The sequence below is a fragment of the Poromitra crassiceps genome, assembly GCF_964638095.1.
Source record: "Poromitra crassiceps genome assembly, chromosome: 6".
Lineage (NCBI taxonomy): Eukaryota > Metazoa > Chordata > Actinopteri > Beryciformes > Melamphaidae > Poromitra > Poromitra crassiceps.
Genome location: NC_139627.1, coordinates 22,260,748 through 22,283,370, shown reverse-complemented (window position 1 = coordinate 22,283,370; position 22,623 = coordinate 22,260,748). Strand labels below are relative to the sequence as shown.

Below are 22,623 nucleotides of genomic sequence, written 5' to 3'. Positions count from 1 at the left end.
ATTCGGTCCACCATCCTCTGTTTCAGACATACTTATGAATGAAGTATCATGGTTTAATCATGATTTGTAAAATGACTGGCTAATAGCTAAACCAGTTGCTGTCTGTGTGGACCTTATTTTCACAACTGGTTAAACTGTCATGTAAAATGGGCGCTGACAGTTTGAATTTACTGCCATACACCACTGAAAATAATATGTCTGCATGCTCTGCTGAAATGTTGGGACAGATTGGGTTAGCAGACAGTTCTATAATTATGCAGCCAGTTAACTTAGCAGGCTCTGTGCTCCTCACTATGTCATTTGAACAGAAGGCTTTGTGAATAGATGACAAATGATTCAGCACTTAAGAACTAATGGCTGCTTCTGTCAATGGATTCATTCTTTTACCAGAGAAATCCAGGCATGGATTTTCTCTCTCATTGGAGTAGAAAAGGAATGAATGCCTTCCAGCTATACGCCTAAAAAAATGACCATCTTGACAAGTCATTCAGTCTCATATTAACGTTTTTTACTCCGCCCCCCCCCCCCCCCCCCCCCCCCCCCCCCTAAAAAAAGTCGGTATCCATCGGCTGTGCCTTCGCAGCCGGCTCCTATTTATAGTCATCCTGGTCTGGCTGGACGCCTCGGGTGGCCATAACTGAATCAACTGGTTGGATGCTGGGTTTCTGTGTTGATAGACAGTCTTGGCTGCACAAGCACAGGCATGCATATAAGCTGTAAACACGTAAGCACAGGGGGTGGAGAAAGAAGCAAAAGAACACTCACGAGTCAGTAGGTCACAGGTTGGCTTGGTTCCAGCCTTAAAGCTCGTTATATAAGGATTTTTCTAAATGTCTGTGGAGAAAATGAATGGGGAACTCTCTTCCGGGGCAGGAAACGTCACAGAAAATCACGTGACTGTTGAGCTCTATTGACCCACCGTAGAGGAAGGGAAGGACATGAAGCACCAACAAACAGGGTTAAAATGCGCTCTATTCTTATTTATTTATTTACTGTTTTCAACAAAGCTCTCCCATCTCACCTGGAAATTCCTTTGTGCAAGAACATTCACACACACACACAAAACAGGTTTGTTTCTTGAGGGCTGAGTTGATACAGTAAGACTTCAAAGATCAACCATCATCATCTCGTCCAGGCGCTAAAGAAAGCTTAAAATGCACGAGCGCGTACACACACACACACACACACACACACACACACACACACACACACACACACACACACACACACACACACACACACACACACACACACACACACACACACACACACACACACACACACACTCACACACACACACACACACACACACACACACACACTCACACACACACACACACACACACACACACAGATCAAAGGCAGCATCAACTCTAGGTGTTTGAAGTGGCTCCTGTTTGCTTTGAGCTACTCTGCAGGGATTGGATCGGATGTGTGGCGCGGGGGGGGGGGGGGGGGGGGGGGGGGGGGTGCAGAGGGGACACTTTTGGCACTTTACAGTCATGGTGGCAATGCTGCTGTGGGTATGATGTCATCGACCCACAAATCCCAACTGTAAAGGCTGTAAAATATTGCACACACACACACACACACACACACACACACAGTGATGATGTGAGCGAGCAGCTCCTCCTCTGGGTTATGTCACATGGGAGATGTTCCTCTACATTCACAGTCGAGGGTAAATGCTCATAGAGAGATTTGGCGGTGCAGATTTAATGGCAAAATATTAGCGACGCCTTCGCTTCTCCAGAACACTTGACAGCAGAGACAGCAGAGTGTCTCCAGCCAGCTGTCAGTCAAGCCGCCAAGGTTGATCCCTTACCCGGAAACTCTGGGAGGATTCTCACCATTCTACTGAATGGTAGACGCTCCTGTATGGAAATAGTGTATCCGGGCTTAGTGATGCAATCGCCCCGCCCACACATGCGCACACACACACACACATGCACACACACACACACACACACACACACACACACACACACACACACACGCACGCGCTTCAGTGCACACCTGTGTATTCACCTTCAATGGCCGGGCCCTCCGGAGCACGTGGGCATGCCTCAATATGTATGGTAATGAGAGGCAATCATGCGAACGTGTGTCTTTTTAAACATGCTAATGGTGTCATTACACTTTTACCCCAACTCCCCCCGCTACTCCGCCCCCCATCCCCCTCCAAACAGTTCACCTCTCCTCATACCCTTGTGGTGTCTCTCTCTCTCTCTCTCTCGCTCGCTCCCCCTGAACTGGAACAGGTGGGGTTTTAATTATGCATTAAAATATACGCAGATCCACTCCGATCCACTTGACTAAGCCCCTCCTCCTGCAATGTATCCATCTCTCTCTCCCTCCCTCTCCTTCCCTCAGTTGACTCTACCCCCCCCCCCCCTCCCCCCCTTTCAGAAGTTGGGGATTGAAGGACTCAATTTCAACACCGGGCACGTCTCGGCGACTCAAGTGAGGGTTTTGTTCTGCTGGCACACTTCCCTTCACAAACGGGGAGGAGGGAGAAATCCCTGTTAATCTAGTGAATCAGACTCCCCCTACCCCCCCCCCTACCCCCCCACCACCACCACCACCACCCCTCTCTCTCTCTCTCTCTCTCTCTCTTTCTGGGACTTTGGCACGCTGATCTAACCCTCTTAAAGCACTCTGGCATTCTTCTATCCCAGCAACAGCAGTTATCAAAATAATACTGTACACGTCTCTGATTCTGTGAAGGAAATGCAAAAAGGGCTGATTGAGGCATTGCACATGCGTGTTTGACTCACTGCCACACCTCTCTCACCGTGGGACAGCACACAAACAGAGCCTGGGTCAGAAAACATCTCTCTCACCATGGGACAGCACACAAACAGAGCCTGGATCAGAACACATCTCTCTCACCATGGGACAGCACACAAACAGAGCCTGGGTCAGAAAACATCTCTCTCACCGTGGGACAGCACACAAACAGAGCCTGGATCACAATGGAAAATAAGGACGGAGAGCGTTGAAACTTGGTTTTGAGCACGAGTCACCATTGCCCCGCCCCCGTTACACCTGGAGCCCGGGCTATTTTTGCCGGGAGAAAAGCAGGACAACATTGGGTCATGTTATATTTAGCAGCTAATTTACTGCTCTAATTGTGCTGTAGCTAAATAGAGGGGATTGTGCAAATGACTCAGTATAAGGTTTAGTGCTGGCACACATGCAATGAAATGTGCCATTGCAAAGCCAGTCATGGTTTTATCATAACCAGTAGCTAGCTGTAACCATAACACAAATGTGGGCTCAAGTTATTACCATCACTTTTGAATATGGGTTTCCAACACTATTCCCATAGGGGTTGCATGTGTGTTAATGCCTGTGCATCATTTTTCTGCAGGTGTCTGCCTGCACCAGTGGTGGGGTGTGCTTGTTTTGTTGATCGGTGTTTAATGAAAGTGACCACGAGGGGCACGTCTGCCCATTAGCTCAGCAAAGCACTGTAATCACTACAAGTTGTTTCCCCATTCTTTCATTTTTTTTCCACACGTCTCATTGTTGAACAAACAATCTGCAGAGAAAAGAAGAACAGTGTGTACCTGCCATCTTCTCTCTCCCTCGCTCGGTTTCCCTCTGCACAGGCTGCACTTTGGAGAGGATCGATTTGGTGGCTTGAAAATAACAAGCTAGCGGGCCAGCAAGCCTGGGGAATAAAACGCCTTTAGAAAAAGGTTAAAAAAGCACCAATGAATTAAATATCAGCTAGGTATGCCTAAATTAAATTAGCCGGAGCAGACAATGCTGTGTACCATCTTCCACACTTTCATTCTCCCTCCTTGCCCCCCTTCCCTTTATGATGTCCCCTGTTTGTGGAGGTCGCTAAAGCAATACAAATGCTTGGTGAGGTAGCAAGAAAGGGTCATTGCAGATGGAGAATTGTACCAGGTTATAGCAAGGTCACTTGCCTACCCAGCCTGGGAGCTCCGTGGTCGTATTGGAGGGTGAGGCAGGGTTACAGTGTGAGTCAGCAGTGTTACAGTGTGAGTCAGCAGGGTTACAGTGTGAGTCAGCAGGGTTACAGTGTGAGTCAGCAGGGTTACAGTGTGAGTCAGCAGGGTTACAGTGTGAGTCAGCAGGGTTACAGTGTGAGTCAGCAGGGTTACAGTGTGAGTCAGCAGGGTTACAGTGAGTCAGCAGGGTCACAGGGTGAGTCAGCAGGGTTACAGGGTGAGTCAGCAGGGTTACAGTGTGAGTCAGCAGGGTGACAGGGTGAGTCAGCAGGGTTACAGTGTGAGTCAGCAGGGTTACAGTGTGAGTCAGCAGGGTGACAGGGTGAGTCAGCAGGGTTACAGTGTGAGTCAGCAGGGTGACAGGGTGAGTCAGCAGGGTTACAGTGAGTCAGCAGGGTCACAGGGTGAGTCAGCAGGGTTACAGTGTGAGTCAGCAGGGTTACAGTGTGAGTCAGCAGGGTCGCAGGGTGAGTCAGCAGGGTTACAGTGTGAGTCAGCAGGGTTACAGTGTGAGTCAGCAGGGTTACAGTGTGAGTCAGCAGGGTTACAGTGTGAGTCAGCAGGGTTACAGTGTGAGTCAGCAGGGTCACAGTGAGTCAGCAGGGTTACAGTGTGAGTCAGCAGGGTCACAGTGTGAGTCAGCAGGGTCACAGTGTGAGTCAGCAGGGTTACAGTGAGTCAGCAGGGTTACAGTGAGTCAGCAGGGTTACAGGGTGAGTCAGCAGGGTTACAGTGTGAGTCAGCAGGGTCACAGTGTGAGTCAGCAGGGTCACAGTGTGAGTCAGCAGGGTCACAGTGTGAGTCAGCAGGGTCACAGTGTGAGTCAGCAGGGTTACAGTGTGAGTCAGCAGGGTCACAGTGTGAGTCAGCAGGGTCACAGGGTGAGTCAGCAGGGTTACAGTGTGAGTCAGCAAGGTCACAGGGTGAGTCAGCAGGGTTACAGGGTGAGTCAGCAGGGTTACAGTGTGAGTCAGCAGGGTTACAGTGTGAGTCAGCAAGGTCACAGGGTGAGTCAGCAGGGTTACAGTGTGAGTCAGCAGGGTTACAGTGAGTCAGCAGGGTCACAGGGTGAGTCAGCAGGGTCACAGTGAGTCAGCAGGGTTACAGTGTGAGTCAGCAGGGTCACAGTGTGAGTCAGCAGGGTTACAGGGTGAGTCAGCAGGGTTACAGGGTGAGTCAGCAGGGTTACAGTGTGAGTCAGCAGGGTTACAGTGTGAGTCAGCAGGGTCACAGTGTGAGTCAGCAGGGTTACAGGGTGAGTCAGCAGGGTTACAGTGTGAGTCAGCAGGGTTACAGGGTGAGTCAGCAGGGTCACAGTGTGAGTCAGCAGGGTTACAGGGTGAGTCAGCAGGGTTACAGTGTGAGTCAGCAGGGTTACAGTGTGAGTCAGCAGGGTTACAGTGTGAGTCAGCAGGGTCACAGTGTGAGTCAGCAGGGTTACAGGGTGAGTCAGCAGGGTTACAGTGTGAGTCAGCAGGGTTACAGTGTGAGTCAGCAGGGTTACAGTGTGAGTCAGCAGGGTTACAGGGTGAGTCAGCAGGGTTGCAGGGTGAGCTTGTTCAGTGTTGCATGCACATGACATTGACAATTGGACATGCATGCATAGCTCTCCAGCAATCTGGATCAGTCTGATGAGTAATAAGACTCTTGGACAGACGGCCGTTTGAGTTCCCGGTGTAGAGCGGACGTCCGTGCAAAGACTTCCGCTTCCATCATTGTTTACAGTCCGATGATGTCTCATATGTTTATAGAGATGAGCCAACATGTGGTGTGGACCTAAAACACACGTGCCAAAAGTATTGATAGATCAACAACAACTATATCATCTCGGGTCAATCGGACTATAAACAGTGACCGTGGTGCACGGAAGCGGAAGTCTTGGTGTGGACGTCCACTCTACATTGGAACGCCCGAAATATCGGCCGTCTGTCCCAGAGTCTTATTAGTCGGCAGACTGGGTTCCCAGATTCGCTCTCCAGTACCCACCCATATAATATAATAATAATATAATAGCCTTCTCTAAAGGATACCCACCCACAGTCTTCTCTAAATGTTAGAATATTGTTTTGTTTTTTTCTACACAAATTAGCTACGGTAACCTGATCTCCTTTCCCAACTAGTTTGTCAGTTTCTAAACAGGGTAACGCACGCGCGCGCACGTGCGCGCACACACACACACACACACACACACACACACACACACACACACACACACACACACACACACACACACACACACACACACACACACACACACACACACACACACACACACATACACACACAAACACACACACAAGACTTCAAAGATCAACCATCATCATCTCGTCCAAGCGCTAAAGAAAGCTTAAAATGCACGAGCGCGTGTGTGCACACACACACACACACACACACACACACACACACACACACACACACACACACACACACACACACACACACACACACACACACACACACACACACACACACACACACACACACACACACACACAATATGAATCTCCACCCGTCCACCCAAATGCACACAGACAGCCCAGACTGGTCCGTCCGTGACTATTACTGGTAATCACTAGGGTAATGATGACAGAGCTGTGCCTGCTTCTTACTTACTGCTGGCTGATGGCCATGTTCTCTTGACAGCTGTCAGCCGCCATGGCAACGCCACCCAGGCCCTCCTTAGGACTTATTTCAGCTCAGTGCATCAGCTGCTGAGGCACTTCACACAAGCCTACAGTATTGATTATCAGTGCATCAACTGCCAAGGCACTTCACACAAGCCTACAGTATTGATTATCAGTGCATCAACTGCCAAGGCACTTCACACAAGCCTACAGTATTGATTATCAGTGCATCAACTGCCAAGGCACTTCACACAAGCCTACAGTATTGATTATCAGTGCATCAACTGCCAAGGCACTTCACACAAGCCTACAGTATTGATTATCAGTGCATCAACTGCCAAGGCACTTCACACAAGCCTACAGTATTGATTATCAGTGCATCAGCTGCTGAGGCACTTCACACAAGCCTACAGTATTGATTATCAGTGCATCAGCTGCCAAGGCACTTCACACAAGCCTACAGTATTGATTATCAGTGCATCAGCTGCCAAGGCACTTCACACAAGCCTACAGTATTGATTATCAGTGCATCAGCTGCCAAGGCACTTCACACAAGCCTACAGTATTGATTATCAGTGCATCAGCTGCCAAGGCACTTCACACAAGCCTACAATATTGATTATCAGTGCATCAGCTGCCGAGGCACTTCACACAAGCCTACAGTATTGATTATCAGTGCATCAGCTGCTGAGGCACTTCACACAAGCCTACAGTATTGATTATCAGTGCATCAGCTGCCAAGGCACTTCACACAAGCCTACAGTATTGATTATCAGCTGCCAAGGCACTTCACACAAGCCTACAGTATTGATTATCAGTGCATCAGCTGCTGAGGCACTTCACACAAGCCTATAGTATTGATTATCAGTGCATCAGCTGCTGAGGCACTTCACACAAGCCTACAGTATTGATTATCAGCTGCCAAGGCACTTCACACAAGCCTATAGTATTGATTATCAGCAGGCCGGTGTGGAAAGACTTCTCTGTCCGCCTGTCTGCTAATGACAGCCAGCACCATGGCAGATGACAGAGGAGAAGAGGACAGGGCCTGTCACTTTGATTCACGTGTCGGCGGCTCCGGCCGGGTGGCCTCTTGCCAAAGTCTCAGCAGTCATTATACCCCGGGCCCTTTCTAAATGACATTTTAAGTGTGAAGCGATGGCTGTCCTTGTGGCTCAGTCACCCGGGCCGGGCCCCTGGACTCGAGCGCTGAGGACCGTGCCAAGTTTTGCGACAAGGTTGCGCGCCCTGGGATGAATCTTCCTTGCTCAGATGCTACCGAACAACTGACTCACATGGTTGAATGTCTTGAATTTGACCTTGATGATGCTGTCAATGATCAATGTGTTTGTGATTTGCTTTCTATTGTCTTTCTTTGTTTCTTTCTTCTCTGCTGCATTCTCTGCGTCTGTCTCTCAGCCCTCGCGCTTTCTAATCATTTCAATTCAATGGATGCTTTATTGGCGTGACACAGCTATTCCATACATTACCAAAGCAGAAGGGAACACAATTAATTACACTTTCTATAGAACAAATAACAATCCCAGAAGTGCAGAATAGCTTCCTTACAGTGTTATTATGTATTCAGCACTGCTGTACATTTCCTTTAGATCAACAGCGATAAATGTGATTTGCAGCTAAATTGCAGACTGACTCTTCTCGCCACTCCTTCTCTCTGCAGTCTATCCGGGAGGTAACGGGGTACGTGCTGGTGGCCCTCAACCAGTTCGACTATCTGCCCCTGGAGAACCTGAGGATTATCCGAGGGACCAAGCTGTACGAGGACCGCTACTCCCTCGCCGTCTTCCTCAACTACCGGCGTGACGGCAACTTCGGCCTGCGCCAGTTGGGACTGAAAAACCTCACAGGTGAGCGTCTCAGCGTCTGAAATGTGTTTCTTGTTTGGATATTGTTGACCTTTGTCTTCGGCGTGTTTGTTGAGTATCTTCACACCTTCTGAGCAAATCCATGCTGAACTGTGCTCTGCTGGCCAGGTAGCTGATGGATCTGTAAACATGTGCGATCCGCCTTGTTGTGCGGAAACTGCTTGAGATTCTCACCCTGGTCTATCATCCTCCCCTTATCGTCTGATGTTTTCTGTCAGTCAGGTTGTCAAGTCTGCAGCCAACAAGTAACGCACTTAAACACGGTGTTATGCTAATTCCAGACAAATGAGTATTATCCTTGTGTTTGAAGTGGATGAATCACCACAGTTCTCTCTCTCTCTCTACCTCCAGCTACAAAAGGCAGCTCTGATGTCTGTTCTCGCTCTCCTCACAGGCTCCCAGTACCGAGCATACAGTACAGTGTTACTGTACGCATGTGTGCTTTGATAGTGACGCACATTGCTCAGCATGAGTATTGACAAAACTTACCAGAATCAATTATGGGGTTTCCGTTTTTCATGAAGCGCTGACATTTTTCAATCGGGAGTTGAGTCGGAAATTACTGCAATTAGCGCACTGATGTGAGCCCTCAGGGAACAGGACAGGTCAGAAGCTGTAGCGGAGCGTGCGCGGGGGCCCACCCGTCACAAATGGGCCCACCTTTTGGGCACAATCTGCCTGACTGAACATGCATTTTTGTTGCTTAGTTGAATACATAGGCGTCAAGTTGGTATGGCACTTGCCATACCTTGGCTTCTAGCCAAGTTTGAGAATGAGGAAGGGAGAGAAAGACAGACAGAGAGAGTCAATACGCATAGCATGCAGATCAAATCGCTCATTGCGAGGCACCGCAACGCAGACCTCCACAGATCGTGTGTGCGCTCCACGCTGGGACAGATGCTTTCAGAGTCAGAGCTGCAGCCAAGTGATCATCATGTTACAGTGATAATAGTGAGAACGGCCCATGAAAAGTCACAATGAAACACCATTATGTGGGGTACTGAGTGATGTTTCACTCTCAAACAACCGTATATCAGCACGACTAGAATCACCAAACTTGTTTTTACTGAATAGGCGTTTCAGTTCTCAGCCCTGATAGCCTACTCTGTGCTGCTTTTAATCTCTCTCAACACAACACATTTACCTGTTGAAATGACTAAAAATGAACAATTACAAATCAAAGTTTTACTACATGGGTAAAGAAATGTGGTGAAAACACGACTCACTGTTTAACTTCTTCATTTCATTTCTCTCCCTGCAAAGCGCAACGTGCCCCGGGAGCTGCGGAGGTACGCGCTGTTAGAAAAATCTTCAGAAATAATCACAAGGATTTTTCTCGATATCAATGATATTCATGCTAATGTAGCTAGATGATGTAGCCTATTTAAACTCAGTTTATGGAAAACAAACCCTCCAACAACAAAGGATTCTCTGACAGGGGTAATTTCCATAGTGTAACACACAACAGAGGTTTCCTCACATATTATATCCTATTGTTTTTACTGCTGTAGTGTGTAGGTCATGTTTAACAAAAAGTAGACTACATGTTACTACTTTGTGGTCAATTCTTAATGTAGGCGAAACATTAATATTTTTAGAGGTTAGAGGGTTCCTTGTACAATTGACAGCATTTGTTTTTATGCACAGCCTGTGAGGTCCTGTAGTGCTTATCACTACAAAATAAAAAGGTAACATGTAGGCTATCATTCACTGAAAAAAAGTCTACTACGTACATGTCATATAACTGAAACGCATAGAAACAACTCACCAAAATTGACTATTGCACAAAGTATTGTGTGTGTGTGTGTGTGTGTGTGTGTGTGTGTGTGTGTGTGTGTGTGTGTGTGTGTGTGTGTGTGTGTGTGTGCGTGCGTGCGTGCGTGCGTGCGTGCGTGCGTGCGTGACAGACAGGCTGCTGCTGTCTGTCACAGCCTGTCACTGTCCATCGGTGGTGGTGCTGATGCATGTATAGAGTGCCGTGCGCTGTCCTCGGTGCTGAAAATGTTGAACAGGACTGGCAGCCTGTTTGTTGTTCTTCTCTTCAGAATAAGCTTTCTGTAGAGTGGCTTCACTGTATGCTTTCTTGGACATATTACTTGGCTCAATAAGTCACAAATTGTGTTTTTGGAGAGGATAGGGGATATATCAACTATTTTACAGTTGTGACTTTTAAAATGACTTTATCAGAAGGGCCCACTGAGAATGGTCCACCCCCTCTGGACTGAGAGTGTAGCTCCGCCCCTGGTCAGAAGCAGATGTTTTGAAAGCTATTTCTGGAATGTTTTATTGGCTTCACTGAGAGGTAGTTAACAGCTAAAAGGGGGGGGGGTGTTTTAAATGAATGTTTCACAGGATCTCCCCCTTAAAGTTTATTATTCACTTCACTCACTTCATTAATAATTCATTAATAATTAATAATTAATAATTCTCAAATTGCTATCCTTGGAATCAGTGAAGACATAAAGGGTGTTGTTCAAATTGAATTCGGCAGCAATCACATCTTCCTCGACTTATCAGTGAGTCTTAGCTGTTACATCATCAATAGTTCTGCTTTCCCCATACAAAGTTTTTCCACCGTTTGTTTCTGTAAGGATGCTATCAGCAGCAACAATAAGTCTTTAAGTCTTTGACTATATCCAACTATATAAGATGATGAGGACATACCTGGAATGACAGAAAATAACAACAAATGGCAGATGATTCAGTGACTGCTTCCAGGCAAATATATGAACACAGAGACACACTCACAAAGAAAATATATGCTTGTGAAATATACTTGCAAAGAAATGGGGAGTTTCTTCTTCTTCTTCTTCCCCCTAAATTTTCTGAATTTTCTGTCAATTTTCATGTCTACTCTCAGCAAATATTTGGCATCTATGGCTCACATTTATCCCAGAGGTCACCAGGTGCCTGCCTGAGGCTATATTTATCCCAGAGGTCACCAGGTGCCTGCCTGAGGCTATATCTATCCCAGAGGTCACCAGGTGCCTGCCTGAGGCTATATTTATCCCAGAGGTCACCAGGTGCCTGCCTGAGGCTATATTTATCCCAGAGGTCACCAGGTGCCTGCCTGAGGCTATATTTATCCCAGAGGTCACCAGGTGCCTGCCTGAGGCTATATCTATCCCAGAGGTCACCAGGTGCCTGTCTGAGGCTATATTTATCCCAGAGGTCACCAGGTGCCTGCCTGAGGCTATATTTATCCCAGAGGTCACCAGGTGCCTACCTGAGGCTATATATATCCCAGAGGACACCAGGTGCCTGCCCGAGGCTATATTTATCCCAGAGGTCACCAGTCAGCTCCCCTGTACCTGCAATCTATGGTCAGGTTCCAAACCTCTCACCGCTCCCTTCGCTCCTCTACCAGTGCAGGGCGCCTCGCTCCTCCTTCGCTACGGGCGCTCAAAAGTCGCTCATCCCGATCTCGACTCTTCTCCTCCCTGGCACCCCAATGGTGGAACGAGCTGCCACCTTCGGTCAGGACTGCTGAATCACTGCCGATCTTTCGGAAAAGACTAAAGACTCACCTTTTCAGGCTCCACCTGGGCCCTTCTTGATCTAACTTCTTTCTCTCTCTTTATTTAATATTAAAAAAAAAAAAAAAAAAAAAAAAAAAAAAAAAATCCTAAACTAAAACTCGTACCACTGTTCCTTCAGGATTTGTAGTTGTCATAGACTGTGCTCCATAGTTGATTGCTCTATTGCTGACAAAAAGTGTGTTACTGTAAGTCGCTTTGGATAAAAGCGTCTGCCAAATGACGTAATGTAATGTAATGTAATGTTCTGCCTGAGGCTATATCTATCCCAGAGGTCACCAGGTGCCTGTCTGAGGCTATATTTATCCCAGAGGTCACCAGGTGCCTGCCTGAGGCTATATATATCCCAGAGGACACCAGGTGCCTGTCTGAGGCTATATTTACCCCAGAGGTCACCAGGTGCCTGCCTGAGACTATATATATCCAAGAGGTCACCAGGTGCCTGCCTGAGGCTATATCTATCCCAGAGGACACCAGGTGCCTGTCTGAGGCTATATTTACCCCAGAGGTCACCAGGTGCCTGCCTGAGACTATATATATCCCAGAGGTCACCAGGTGCCTGCCTGAGGCTATATTTATCCCAGAGGACACCAGGTGCCTGTCTGAGGCTATATTTACCCCAGAGGTCACCAGGTGCCTGCCTGAGACTATATATATCCCAGAGGTCACCAGGTGCCTGCCCGAGGCTATATATATCCCAGAGGTCACCAGGTGCCTGCCTGAGGCTATATTTATCCCAGAGGTCACCAGGTGCCTGCCTGAGGCTATATCTATCCCAGAGGACACCAGGTGCCTGTCTGAGGCTATATTTACCCCAGAGGTCACCAGGTGCCTGCCTGAGACTATATATATCCCAGAGGTCACCAGGTGCCTGCCCGAGGCTATATTTATCCCAGAGGTCACCAGGTCCTGCCTGAGGCTATATCTATCCCAGAGGTCACCAGGTGCCTGTCTGAGGCTATATTTATCCCAGAGGTCACCATGTGCCTGCCTGAGGCTATATCTATCCCAGAGGTCACCAGGTGCCTGTCTGAGGCTATATTTATCCCAGAGGTCACCAGCTGCCTGCCTGACGCTATATTTATCCCAGAGGTCACCAGGTGCCAGCTTGAGGCTATATTTATCCCAGAGGTCACCAGCTGCCTGCCTGAGGCTATATTTATCCCAGAGGTCACCAGGTGCCAGCTTGAGGCTATATTTATCCCAGAGGTCACCAGGTGCCTGCTTGAGGGTATATTTATCCCAGAGGTCACCAGGTGCCTGCCTGAGGCTATATTTATCCCAGAGGTCACCAGGTGCCTGCCTGAGGCTATATTTATCCCAGAGGTCACCAGGTGCCTGCTTGAGGGTATATTTATCCCAGAGGTCACCAGGTGCCTGCCTGAGGCTATATTTATCCCAGAGGTCACCAGGTGCCTGCCTGAGGCTATATTTATCCCAGAGGTCACCAGGTGCCTGCTTGAGGCTATATTTATCCCAGAGGTCACCAGGTGCATTTGGACATTGTAGTTGCTTCGTCCTGGTTTAAGGCAAATCTCCCACACATGGGGCCAAAAGAGGGCTAGCCTAAGTATGAGTCTTACTGTAATGATGCTTTAGCCTCGCACACAGATCTGACGCGGTCTCGCCGAGCTGTGAAGCGCTTTTATCTCCTCGGTCATTCTCATCCCACTCAGCATTCAAACCGAGCCTGTTTCTTCACAAGTTCGAGGAGGGAGCGAGCGTGAGAGAAAGTACTGTAGCAAACAGGTTCTCTGCGTGGGCGGGCCTGCCTCTTTATGAAGAGTGCAACCTTGCGCTCCTGGGTTTCCTCTGGGCACCGTGACACCGAGGTCAGCCAGAGACGAAGCTCTTGACTTGCAAATAAGATGTAGAGCTTTCCCACCACAGGGCTAAATGGGGTACAGCATGAGATCAGAGGCGTTACTTGTTCATTCTGAAGCTAAAGCCCACCTCACAGATCTTCTTTGTCAGTGATCAACACAGAGAGCAGCAAATCATTTGTGTGCTGGACTGGTTGAATAATAATGAGAGCAAAGATCTCGTTGAGTTCTGGTCCGCCCTTCTTGACCCCATAGTGACAACCCTGCTAATGTGTTTTTTGTTGTTGTTGTCCCCCCTGGTGCAATCATAACATACATTATGTTACTTCAGCCTTCTACACACAAGCGTCTGTGGATTTAACAATTTAACAGAACGTATGTCACCAGAGATGAGGGATGCCAGTGAAGATTGTTTACTTTAGGCTATGTTGGCTTTCGCTGCACATTTCTCGATCAGGACGAGCTAGCAGTGTGAACACACGGTACTGCAGGTGCACGGAACTTGTTTGCACTCAGCGGCGTGTTGGAAGCGATATGCGAAGCAGGACTCCAGTGATGACAAGGAAACATCGAGCAGGCAACATAAGAAAGACGCTGGATGTGTCAAGATACCCTCTGAGTCTATACTGGGAGACTCCAGTACATTCGCCGCACTTTGTAGAGAGGCAGCATGGCAGCGAGCTTGTGTCTCCTCCCTTTTCCAAACCCTCTTTAAATAATTCACATTTCTCTCATTGTTCTCTTCCAACACTTTCTTCCCGGTGATCCCCCGGAGTGGAGAGGAACAACACAGCCGGCCTCCGCTGGATGTGCAGCCATGTTCTGCCGTGTTATGTTCCATCTCGCATTCCTTCTGGTATGACGGCAGCGCTATACGCTGGGAATTGAATTAGTCCACCACCAGCTATTTTTTTTTCCTTTCCCTTTTTCTTTTTTGCCAAGCTGGTCCTTTTCATTGTGGTGCCAAGTGGAGGCCAGCGCCGGGGGAGTGGAGGCTGGCCGCGCGCGGCGAGAGTCAGGCTGCCGTTTGAAGTGCCATCCATGGCCCTGAGCCACCGAGTGAGAGGGAAGATGTGCAGGCAGGGCAGCCATGGCTCTGCTTCATCACTGACCCGCTCGCTCTCTCCCTCTCACCCCAATGTCTCTCACTCCTGCTAACAAGTCCAACACAAGTGACGAGAGTAGACAAGAGTGTAGTGCAGCACAATAGAGTTAACCAGAGCAATTTAGGTATCCTGGTAGCTCACCTGGTATTTAAAAATAAATAAAGGCGAAATGTCCAAAAAATAATCTTAAAAAACAAAACAAAAAACAGCAATTTAGAGAGAGAGTGGTGTCAGCGGAGGACCAAAATGTGTTACTCATTAGCCAATGAACAGCCAGGAAGGGGTCTCGCGCTACTTTTGAATGCTAAAATAAAGCTGATAATGTACAATTTGATAAAAAAAAAAAAAAAAAAATCAAAGTACAACGCAAACTGTGCATTTTGCTGCAACTCAGTCCAGCACCCTGCCCCTCCTGCACAGAGCACAGGGCAGATCAGTCCAGCACCCTGCCCCTCCTGCACAGAGCACAGGGCAGATCAGTCCAGCACCCTGCCCCTCCTGCACAGAGCACAGGGCAGATCAGTCCAGCACCCTGCCCCTCCTGCACAGAGCACAGGGCAGATCAGACCAGCACCCTGCCCCTCCTGCACAGCGCTGGAGCGGCTCATCTATTACCAGACCTTTGATGTCGCTGTCATATTAGTCCATGGTTTCTCCACCAGTGGCTCCCAGCAGACATGTCAAACGATCAATACGATCCATAAGAGACACATATAAGAGGATAAAGCTTATTAACTACATAAGGGGCTAATGGAGAGGAGGCCAGCCTGCACTCGGGTCCAAATTCCCCGGGATGAAATCAATTTTGGTGCTAATATATTGCGATATTGCTCTTATTGATTTTTTTCCGGGGCGCTCTCTGGGAGCTGCGAATGGACTCTCTGGGTTTCTGGGGGGGACGGGTGGGGTGCGGGAGTGCGAGTCTGTGGCAGAGCAGGGATAGGACTCCCTTCAATGCACCTTTCAATCCAGCTTAGCTTAGTTATCCTCATGAATATGAAATGTGACGCGCACGCCCAGAGCTCAAGCTGGGACAATGTTGAAGGATGGTGTGTGCATGGGTGAATATGAAATGTGAAAGACTCTTTCTGAAGAGTGGAAAGTTAGATGAATTGTGTGTGTGTGTGTGTGTGTGTGTGTGTGTGTGTGTGTGTGTGTGTGTGTGTGTGTGTGTGTGTGTGCGTGCGTGCGTGCGTGCGTGCGTGCGTGCGTGTGTGCGCTCGTGCTCGAGCGAGCGTGTGCGTGCAAATGAATATGAAGCACATGTATCAGAGGCGGAGACAAGTTGAGGGGTGTGTGTGTGTGTGTGTGTGTGTGTGTGTGTGTGTGTGTGTGTGTGTGTGTGTGTGTGTGTGTGTGTGTAGAATTGGATGTGAAATGTAAAACACTCCAACAGTAAAGTGTGTGTGAACATGAAGCCTCAAACACGTACTGTCTTAGCCGAAGCAGGGGGACGTTATAAGGTGTGTGTGTGTGTGTGTGTGTGTGTGTGTGTGTGTGTGTGTGTGTGTGTGTGTGTGTGTGTGTGTGTGTGTGTGTGTGTGTGTGTGTGTGTGTGTGTGTGTGTGTGTGTGTGTGTGTGTGTGTGTGTGTGTTTGTTTGTTTCTATCCTCCTTTCTCTGTCTTCTGTCCAGCCTGATTCCCTTCCACATCATCACTTTAAGCCATCTCCGCTGAGAGAAAGCCACTCCACTGAGTTGGCTTGTGGTCTGGCATTGTGACATGCAACAGCGGTTTCTCATGTTGAAAAAACATTCGGTCCAATCAGCGCTGAAGGGGACTAACGATTAGCCAATCAGCACCAATAAACAACAGTGCAATGGGCGGGACTAACATTGGTGTCAAGCTGTTGTCAAGTGCGCCAGACCTAACAATAATGGCGACTATATAGACTAGATAGACGCTGCTATCGATTAAAAGTACTAATTACTTTGAATTCCAAACAGCACTCTGAAGACATTTATTCATAGAAGAGATATTTTTTGCATTCTCCCCACTGGACTTTATTCAAGCAGATACCTTGTTGGACTCCCGTGATTGGTCAGGGAAATTCGAATCCCCCTCAGGTATTTCCCCCACAGAAATCAGTTAGTCTGGAGGCAATGTCAGACTGAACAGGCAAATTGATTGTAACGAGTTGACAGTTCAGTCTGATATCAGGCTAAATGTCTACCTCTCTGTTCGCAGCTGAGTGACAAAAAAAGGTGAAACGCAGCTGCTTCCTGACATTTCCGATGCTCCCGCCGTATTTTCTTTTTTTACGCCGCGGTGACCTTTCTCGCCAAACACTTTCCTGCAGCTTCCTGTCTGGAGGGGCGTGAACCATGTGGGCAGCCTCTGCATGCTTCCTGCTGCCCCGGCAAAATGATAACAGCTTCAAAAAGGAGCACAACACAGATGAGTGTGGTGATTTAACACCCCCACACACACCCTACTCTCCCTTTCTCTCATTTCATCCACTTCCATGTATTTCCCATTTGTTTGGTGTTGTTGATCTATTGTTCTAACCGCCCGGCACCCGGCGCCCGTACCGCGTCTGTCCAAAACCAAGCATCCAATCTGAGGCCCCATCTGCTGAATGATCCTCTCTCTCGTCGCATGCATGTACACAAGCCTGCGTCCTACGCCAGAAGGCGATATCCACTCTTACATGGCCCATCTGCTCTCTCTTTATCTTTCCCATTTTCTGTCTCTTTTTTCTGCTCTCTTTACCCCTCTCTGTCTCTCCCCCTCTCTCTCTCTCTCTCTCTCTCTCTCCACATCTATCAGTCGGTTGTCTGGATTTTCGGCACCGCTGCCTTTTGCGGAGACGCGCGCGATGCAACACCTGCATCGGCTTGTGCTTGTACTGCACCCGCCATGCGTAGCGCCCGCTTGAACGCATACATTCTCCCGCCGGGAGTCGGCAGGCATATTCTCCGAAGGCCGTCGGCCGGCGTGTTTGTTCAAGGGGAAATCTCCATGATTGGACATTAACTCCCGAGCAGCATGTGCTGTTTGCTGTTTCGTGGCAGCAGAGGTGGCGCAGGGACGGTGTGAGACGGGACGGGAAGGGGACAAGGTGAAAGGGAAGGACTCTGCAAGTCAGTGTCTTCCAAGACACGAGAGCACAGGGGGAGGGTAGAAAATTGCTGCTCTCTTCTGATGGGATCCCCCAGACTTCCATTCACTGTCTAACCACAAGGACAAAAGAGAGAGTGATCCCCCCACAGGACAGGAGGCAGGTGAGGTTGGCTCTGTGCACGTCGAGCCTCTCGCCTGGCATCCGCACACCTCAGGTCGCCTCCAATCGTGTGTTTAATTGATTACTTCCCGTGCAATTACTCCCGTGTCACACTCAATATTTCACAGCTCCAGGAAGGAAGCAAGAGGGACTTTCTTTTTGAAGGACGACATTCAGATTGTCACATTTGCGAGCCCCTAACGTGGCTCGTGAGCAGGCGTGTGTTAAACTGAAGTTCAGAACGGGCCATCAGTGATGCTCTGTGTTAAATGATTGCACTGTGATGCCACTGTGCGAAAGCGATAGTGACACTATTACAATAGATAGCGTGTGTTTTGGGGCAGCTAGGGGAACCGAAGGGCCACACTTCTTACAAAGTTTCTATTAGCTGTGGGTTTATCGTGAATGAAGCTAACAAGGTGCTACACCATGTATTTGCATGCTTTCAGTTACATGCTTGGTATTCTCAGACTTTTAGCTAACCTGGATGAAGAGTAATGTTTCCTCCCGTATGTTACATGTCCAAAAACAAAAGACAACGTCATAACTGTATGGTCATAACTGTATGGTCATAACTCAAGTCTGCAGACATTGTCTCAGGCTCAAAGATCCTGTTTCTGTTTAGTTTTTTTATTCACGGTATTTTTCTAGTCCAGATTCATCCAACCGGTCACAACACGGCCTTCTGGGTGCAGTGTTGCCTTTCCTGCTGTTTTTCTTCTTCTTCTCTCCACTGTTTAATAATGCTACTGTATGTTTGAGATTTTCTAAGCAGAAAATAACAGTGCTTTATGAAATATTAATGGACAACAACAGCACAACCTGCCCTGAGAAGAGAAAAATAATAATACAAAATCAGTACATGGGCCCTTGCCAATTAAAACCATACAGTACCTGTGTGTGTGTGTGTGTGTGTGTGTGTGTGTGTGTGTGTGTGTGTGTGTGTGTGTGTGTGTGTGTGTGTGTGTGTGTGTGTGTGTGTGTGTGTGTGTGTGTGTGTGTGTGTGTGTGTGTGTGTGTGTGTGTGCAGTGTTTCCCACAGGATTTTGAGTATTTGTGGTGGGGGACCTCAGACCCCCTAGGGGGGGGATTGTTGTGCAATGTTGTGCACACCGGATAGTTAGTTAGGTTAATTTAGTTAGGTTAAGTACATACATAAGTGCCTGGGTAGCGAGCAGATGGCGGTATTTGACAATTTAGCAGCTAAATCATAGATTATTGAAAGATATTCCATATTCCAGACTGAAATGCTATAACAGAAGTATTGGCCAGAATGACATGAACATTTATTGGACACTTATTCAGCGGGTATCTTGCATGTTGCGTTCAGGTGCACTGTAAAAAAAATATATTATTATTATTATTTTTTTTTGTCAAAATCCTTTTGTGGCGGCCCGCCACAAATCCCTGTATGTATGGGAAACACTGGTGTGTGTGTGTGTGTGTGTGTGTGTGTGTGTGTGTGTGTGTGTGTGTGTGTGTGTCTGTATTTATGTGTGTGCGTGTGCGTGCGTGTGTTGCATTGCATTGTATAAAAAAATAAATTATATATATATTTTTTTTTATCAAAGGTCCCCTATGTCCAACCAGACTCTCTTTGCCCACATTTGTTACAAGACTTGAGTTTACACAACCATTAGGCACAAATATGTAATAACACCACCCCTAGAACACTGCCAGACAAGCCTTTGGAGCCACCTCGAAACAGTAGAAACCTTGGAGACCGAGTAGCTTTTAATAAAAACATTGTGCAGAATGACAAATAGAGTGGGACACCAAAAAGAAAGAGAGAAAATATCCTTGGAAAAAAATCAAGGCTTTTTTGATTGGCATGTGGAGAAGTGGGAGGTAGATAATAATTACACTGAGATCAAATGGAGCTGCTCATACTATTAAAGCAGCCTAACAATCCTGATAGACGCCCTGTGGTGGAGCACAGATTCCACATTATGATCATTATTACATTAAGAAAGGGAAGGATGAAAACATCTCCTGGCTTCAAATGCCACTTTGGTCCAACCAGTAAAAAGTGCCCTATAGCATCCTTTCAATATGATCCTGAAACATAGATTTGAAAGGTTGGGGCACACAGATGACTACACGCAATGGCCCATCATTGTTTCTGTTGAGTTCAAAGCGGTCCTGTTTTCCTAGCATGTTATTCCTATGACACAGAAACAGAGGTAGGCAACAGCACTCGAATTAGAGTAAATCTTGAGTTTTTTTTATATTAAGGGCAAAACAGACGCGTTTCAGCCTTAGGCCATCATCAGTGTACCATGGCCTAAGGCTGAAACGCGTCTATTTTGCCCTTAATATAAAAAAAACTCAAGATTTACTCTAATTCGAGTGCTGTTGCCTACCTCTGTTTCTGTGATCTCCCTGCAACCTGCACCGATTGAGCTGCTTAAGACCTGGAGCTGTGCGAGCTATTCCCTTGCTGCATATTCCTATGACACGTCATGTCATTACAGAGCTATCGTTCATTTGCCCTCGCCGCAAATGGAAGTGAAGCAGAAATGATTGTGCTGACAGTGTGTGTTCCTCATCAACACCTCAGTGCTCTTTGACCTTTTCAATGCATGTGAGGAAAACACTGGATGCTGGAGGTTATAGAGGTGTTATGGAACAGTGGTTGATGGGATATCAGAATGACATGTCTACTTACTTACTTGTCACAATAATACTAGAATTTCTAACTTCGATACCGATACCCAGGACAATATCGATACCGGGGTGGGGTGGGGGGGGGGGGGGGGGGGTTGGGGGGGGGGGGGTTGGGGGGGGGGGGTTGGGGGGGGCATCAAGAGGCATAAAAGTAAAGGAAGTGATCTAGGCCCAGTAAAACTCATGAAAAACATTGCACGTACGCAGCAGATTACCCCCTGCTTGAGTCATCAGCCTATCGGAACACATTTAGCTTGTTGAAGCAACAGATACCCACCAATGATGCTTACTTGCTTGCTTACGCCTGTTACTCCTGGATGGAGCATAGGCCAATGATAGTGAGGGAAAATCAGTAGCCTAGTATGTTTGATTTTCCATTAAGAGAACGCACTGCTGGTATCGATTCTATTGCAAATGAGTATTGTATCCATTTCAAATGTTTAGTATCGATAAGTGCTTTTGACAACCTTAGTATTTACCCATTTTGGTACATGTTTGTGCCTTTAGATACATTTTTTGGGAGCACCCTTAGCCTATGTGTTTGTGCTAGTATGTTTAGGCATGCAAGTGTGTGTGTGTGTGCGTTCATGTGTTGGCACACTTGCCTACAGTGCACCTGTGCCATTGTGCTTGGATTCAGGCGCATCAAGCCGAGCACGGCCAGGGTTCACTGTCCACTGAATAATTCACATGGCCCTGGCTCAGGGTTACTGCAGGGACCGGCCTACAAAGACTCTCACAATCCTCCTCGCTGATTAGAAACAAACCCCAGTATTCCTCTCTCACCTCCACCTCACCTTTTGTCAACCACAATCCAGTACCTTGCCTAAACATACCAACGTACCCCTCCGCTAACAGTTTTACCTTCCAAACTGAACGTCCCCATGCAGCCTCTGGAAGTGAGAGCTGACATTCACCTCATTAAAACTTAAAGCGTGCGTGCGAGGAATTTTAAGTGTCAATAATCAAAACACAGGCCTCTCTCTCTTTCTCCCATATCTCCCGGGCCTCGCTCTCTCTCTTTCTCCCATATCTCCCGGGCCTCGCTCTCTCTCTTTCTCCCAGATGAGGCTAATGGCTGCCATGATGTAGATGTAAACGGGTTCACAGACTAGTACTACTCTATTCACTTAGTTGAAGTCTCTGCTGAGTTGTACCATGTTGTTCTGGGTGTGTGTGTGTGTGTGTGTGTGTGAGTGTGTGTATGTGTGTGTGTATGCACACGCGTCTGCTTGAGTAGGCTATGTGTGCTGGTGATGTACAGTACTTACTCCATTGCTCCAGGTTGGCAGAAAACAAACAGGGCCGCTCCACGGTACAGCTAACATTCCATTCCGGGCCCACAGAGGTGTGCACTCAGGCAGAGGGCCGAGCCTGTTATTGCAGCTACGCTACTTTGCATGAGGAGATGTGTGACATGTTAGGGCCGTAAAAGGGGGCAGAGGACGGCTGAGTGATGGTTGATCATGCATTAAAGAGAAGGTTCAGAGTTTTTAAAGGCTTATCATAATGAACTAACCATAACCCAATCAAGCCCCCTCTTAAATAGAAGGTTAAGCCTCTGTAGAAACTGATTAATTAAGCCTACTCTTACGCTTACTAGTGCAATGCAGTGGCATGGCCGCATCACTCTCAAAAATAGTGCCATTCTTTATGTGGGAAGGTTTAATTCCGTAACACCTGATATATTGTATCCATTATACTGACTCCTATCTTCTGAAATGTTACACTTTTAAAATAAAATGTGTTAAAAGATACCAAAGAAATTAATAAAA

The 22,623-nt window shown here is 47.6% G+C and overlaps 1 protein-coding gene across 1 annotated transcript in view; it reads left to right on the top strand.

Annotated features, from left to right (window-relative positions):
- The window catches only part of erbb4b (erb-b2 receptor tyrosine kinase 4b), a gene marked incomplete at both ends in the record, with an annotated part of 355,388 nt that overhangs the window by 61,271 nt on the left and 271,494 nt on the right, over positions 1-22,623 (top strand). The window contains one exon of the mRNA XM_083638160.1: positions 8,289-8,475. Coding sequence (XP_083494286.1) covers positions 8,289-8,475 — 187 coding nt within the window. The remainder of the gene's footprint in view (positions 1-8,288; positions 8,476-22,623) is intronic.